Here is a 4,581-nt window from a genome sequence, read left to right as displayed (position 1 = left end):
TACCATCTTTATTTCTTCGCTTAGCAGGGAAGATAGCGCCACTTACACGGTGAAGGCTGTGAATGAAGCTGGCAGCTCTTCGGTTGAATTACATCTTAGAGTAATAGGTATTATTGTTATTTAATACTATTATTATTATATTATATTAATTATTTTATATTAATTATTACTATTATATTATATTAATTATCAATTGATTCGGTTCATTGATCATATGATTAAGAAGAAATGGAATGCAATTAATATCTTAAATGGATTATTAATTCGTAATTTTCCTACTTTTCTTTCTTTCAAATTATCGTAGATAAGCCTAGCAAGCCTCAAGGACCAGTGGTCTTTAAAGAAATCAGGCAAGATCGTGTCACTATCGAATGGCGGCCACCGGAAGACGATGGTGGAATCGAACTTGAGAAGTACACGATTGAGAAGTACGAACCTGGCAAGACTTGGACGAAAGTGGTCGATATCGATAAAGAAGTAGAAAGTTTCTGCGTGCACAAATTGCAACAGAATGCCGAGTATAAGTTCAGAATCATCGCCAGGAACGCTGTTGGAGCCTCTGAACCTCTGGAATCGGAAATAGTCAAAATGAGGACTTCCTTCGGTAGATTGAATTTTTATATTTTTAATTAAAATTTTAAGTGATACATGGATCAAATTTTAATACACACATAAATATTATTTTATATTTAAATCGTTCTTTTCCTTGCTTTTTATAATTCTATTAAATTTTTTAAAACAATAAGCAATAGTTGTTTGAAGTTTGTTCAAATATTACAATATATTCTTGCAGAACCACCTGGACCACCAAGAGGACCTCTGGAAGTATCAGGAATGACGAAAACATCGTTCACGATAAAATGGCAGGCTCCAGAAAATGATGGTGGAACACCAATAACAGAATACATCATTGAGATTAAAGAAGAATCGAAGAAAGCTTGGCAAAAAGTCGATAAAAATTCTTCGCTTTCGACGAATATTTTCTTAGAAATCAAAATTCAATTGTTTTATTTACATTAAAATATTTTACAGATCGGCAGCACAAAGCACGAAACGACACAATTCGGCGTATCGAATCTAAAGACAGATGTGCCATACAACTTTAGGATAACAGCTAAGAACAGCGTTGGAACTGGTCCTCCTTACGTGGCTGAAGAACCAATTGCACCAGGCAGACGAATCAGTAAGTCATGCAGCAATCAAATTAATCATGTAGAAAACTATAATATTAATTGCCTAAGCTTAATTATATAATGATATTAATTTGTTCGAAATTAAAATTAATTTTGAAATTAAAATTTAACTTCTCGAGAATTATGATTTATTATTAAAATTGAATTCCACACTGTTAGGAATTATTTTATTAATTATTTAATTTTTATATTTATTATTTTATATAATATTATTATATTATATTGCTATTATATTTTTGATCATATTCTATTTTCTTTTTTTATTTATAGATATTTATATATATAGATTATTTTTAGATACATACATTGTTCTAATATATACATTGAATAAAATAAATAATATAATAATTTTTATAATTTAAATATATTCCTATTTTAGCTTGTAATGATACAAATAATCGTAATCACTCGAGGAGTTATAACGCATAATATAAAAATAATACAATAATTTTGCAAAGCTTCGAAGTACTCTATGCCTATTAAATGTTTTAATTAGCATTTCTAACAATTTCAAATATAAATCATCCAGCACTTCAACTGCTTATTACTGCTTATTTATTAATTTCGCTATCGCTTAGAAATAACAAAAATGACCGAAAGCACTATGTACGCTCTGCTTGGTATATTTCCGCCGACGAAAATAATTATCAGCAAAAGTAAGTTATTCACAAAACATACTCTCATTGCTTATTATTATTAAACATCGTTCGATCTATTTAATAAATAACGTTTGATTTGTAGCACCACCATCGAGTCCGCAACATGTGCAAGTGATAAATGTTACCAGCAAGAGCGTAACGCTCAGTTGGTCTCCACCAGCCAGCAATGGAGGAACAGAACTCACAGGTAATTAAAATATATATAAAATATATATAATAGAAGTAACAAAATAAAATGTTACCAATCTCTTCCGTGATTATAATTTTCAAGTATTTATTTGAAGATTCGCTATTATATATCGAAAGAATAAGGATTTAGAATTGCTATATTATTTGATATCGTAACATTAAATTATATTTTTGAATTTTTTAATATTTAGTAAATATACAGAGTGATCAGAAATAATATTTAGAACTTGAATTGCCCTATTCTTTTTGGATTTTTCTACAATTATAGAAGTTTCGGAAATTTCAAGCCCTTATCTTTTAAAATAGAATCACATATATTTTTATATATATTATTTGATTCAGCTCGACATTTTTTATAAAAAAAATTAGCCCGTGTATGTCGAAAAATTATTAATTTATTAATTATTAATTTTGTTAAATTAATACGAAAGACAAGAAAAATATAGAAATCGAAAAGAATCGAATCACAAATCCACACGTATTATGTTTATATTGATATCAAGTGTGAGGAACAAAGATAGAGCGAAAACATAATATCAGTATCTTATCAAAATAGTAAACGTCAATTGCTAATATATCAATATCGATTACTTTTAAGATACTTATAAAAATTCGAAACGGTCGTATAAATGTTACTTATCTTTCATTTAATAGCCACAGAATTATATACTTGCGATGTCGTGATTCATATTAAGAATTAATACTTCTTGAAAAACATCAACTATTAAATATACGTACAATCAATGATTAAATAATATTAAAATTATACATATAGAATTACGAAAAAATAATATGTTCATTTGGTTCAATAGGATACATAATCGAAAAGAGGCCATTGATTGGAAAAGGAGCAAGATGGACGAAAGTTGTCACCCTGGACGCTACGACGCTTCAATATTGTATAGAGAATTTGAAAGAGAGCGAATTTATCTTCAGAATCTTCGCTGAGAACAACATAGGACTCAGTTTACCTACAAATTCAGAACCAGTTACCTTGATGACACATGCTAGTAAATATTCATTAGCCTTTTTGAATAATATATATTTTTTTTTTTGAATAATATAATATTTAAATTTAAATTTAAACTATTTAATAAAATGTTTATTTCCTTTTGAATTTTTTAATTTGAATTAAAATTTTTATTTCGTTTCTTTCAAAATTGCTTTTCAAAATCGTGTATAAATTTTTAATTAATTTTAATTTAATCTAATCCCGTATTCACAGATGTTCCATCACCACCAACTGCACCATTGGAAATCAGGCAAATTGCAGCAAACACAGTCGTTATTTCGTGGGGTAGGCCGGAATCAGATGGCGGTGCGCCATTGGAAAGTTACAAAATTGCTATTAGGGATGCAAAGAAGACCATGTGGATGGAAGTAGGCAGAGTGAACGCAGATACACAGAAATTGAATATCAGGGATCTTCAGGAAAATCACATGTACCTAATCAGGATCTTTGCCAAAAACGAAGTCGGTCTCAGTGATCCTCTAGAATCTGATGAACCTGTCAAAATCATACCAGCTTCCGGTGAGCTTCCAATATTTTTATTTTACCGTTTTTTAAGAATCTATATTTTTAGTAAAATTTAGAAAATATTTGAAATTTTTTGGAAACATTAAAAAGAAAATTTTGAATTATTTGAAAAGTATTTCCATTTTCAAATTTCTAAATTTCACAAATTTCAAAAATAAAAGATGCTCGAAAAATTCTGTAATATCAAAAATTTATATACCAATTCATAAAAATTTCTGCAAACGTTTCAACGTTATATTCTCATTTAATTTTCTAGAATTAGCCGTAGTGGAGCCAATCGCAGAAATGACCGAAAAAGGTGAAACTGCATCGGTCAGTTTTAGCACAGAGAACACGAGTTCTTGGCTACGCGAGCACAACATGGACGCTGATATCCATTCGTACGCGAGAGCAAGACTTCTTAGACAAGACGAGTACTTCTTCCGCATTTGGCATTACGCTAAGAAACTTTTCGAATAAGCATTTCTACGATTTAACGATGAAATGAAAAACGAAGAACGAAATTCACATTCTTTCTTCATTTTATCGAGGACCATAACATATAATTTAACGCATTAGCGAGACAAAGAAAACGAAATAATAATGGACAGATTCTTTTTATTAATTTAACGCGTTATAGAGATATTTCGTTCTTTTTCTCTTCTGTCCTTTTTTTTCTTCAACGAAATTTGAGAGAATCGTATTTCTATAAAAGTCGAAAATTATTTTCCTCTTTCACGAAACTTTTTATTCTAGCGTCAGATATTTGATCTCTCACGTGAACACCGTATATACTTATAATATACGAAATATTAATGACACTCTTACATCGTTCCTCTTTTAGAATCATGCGTATAGAGACTAGATTTATTTTAAGGATCGATATTGGATGGGTGTAGAATCTAGTCAGCGTAGAATAATGATATTATTATTATTATTTTCTTTTTCATCTTTTAACGGACCAAGACTTCCTCACGCATACTTGGAATCAAACACAAACGGAAGAGTTACATTTCCTCCGATT

At 29.6% G+C, this 4,581-nt stretch overlaps 1 protein-coding gene across 1 annotated transcript in view; it reads left to right on the top strand.

Annotated features, from left to right (window-relative positions):
• LOC102677668 (titin-like) overlaps nucleotides 1-4,496 on the top strand; it is a gene marked incomplete at its 5' end in the record, with an annotated part of 23,390 nt that extends 18,894 nt beyond the window's left edge. Inside the window, 9 exons of the mRNA XM_031512034.1 lie at nucleotides 1-107; nucleotides 305-604; nucleotides 794-948; nucleotides 1,033-1,183; nucleotides 1,772-1,849; nucleotides 1,935-2,039; nucleotides 2,854-3,051; nucleotides 3,267-3,572; nucleotides 3,835-4,496. The exon at nucleotides 1-107 is cut by the window's left edge and continues 2 nt beyond it. Coding sequence (XP_031367894.1) covers nucleotides 1-107; nucleotides 305-604; nucleotides 794-948; nucleotides 1,033-1,183; nucleotides 1,772-1,849; nucleotides 1,935-2,039; nucleotides 2,854-3,051; nucleotides 3,267-3,572; nucleotides 3,835-4,037 — 1,603 coding nt within the window. The remainder of the gene's footprint in view (nucleotides 108-304; nucleotides 605-793; nucleotides 949-1,032; nucleotides 1,184-1,771; nucleotides 1,850-1,934; nucleotides 2,040-2,853; nucleotides 3,052-3,266; nucleotides 3,573-3,834) is intronic.
• Nucleotides 4,497-4,581: the final 85 nt, after the last annotated feature.

This window comes from Apis dorsata, unplaced genomic scaffold, assembly GCF_000469605.1.
Source record: "Apis dorsata unplaced genomic scaffold, Apis dorsata 1.3 scaffold_382, whole genome shotgun sequence".
In the NCBI taxonomy this organism is placed as follows: Eukaryota; Metazoa; Arthropoda; class Insecta; order Hymenoptera; family Apidae; genus Apis; species Apis dorsata.
This window is presented reverse-complemented; position numbering and strand designations above follow the sequence as displayed.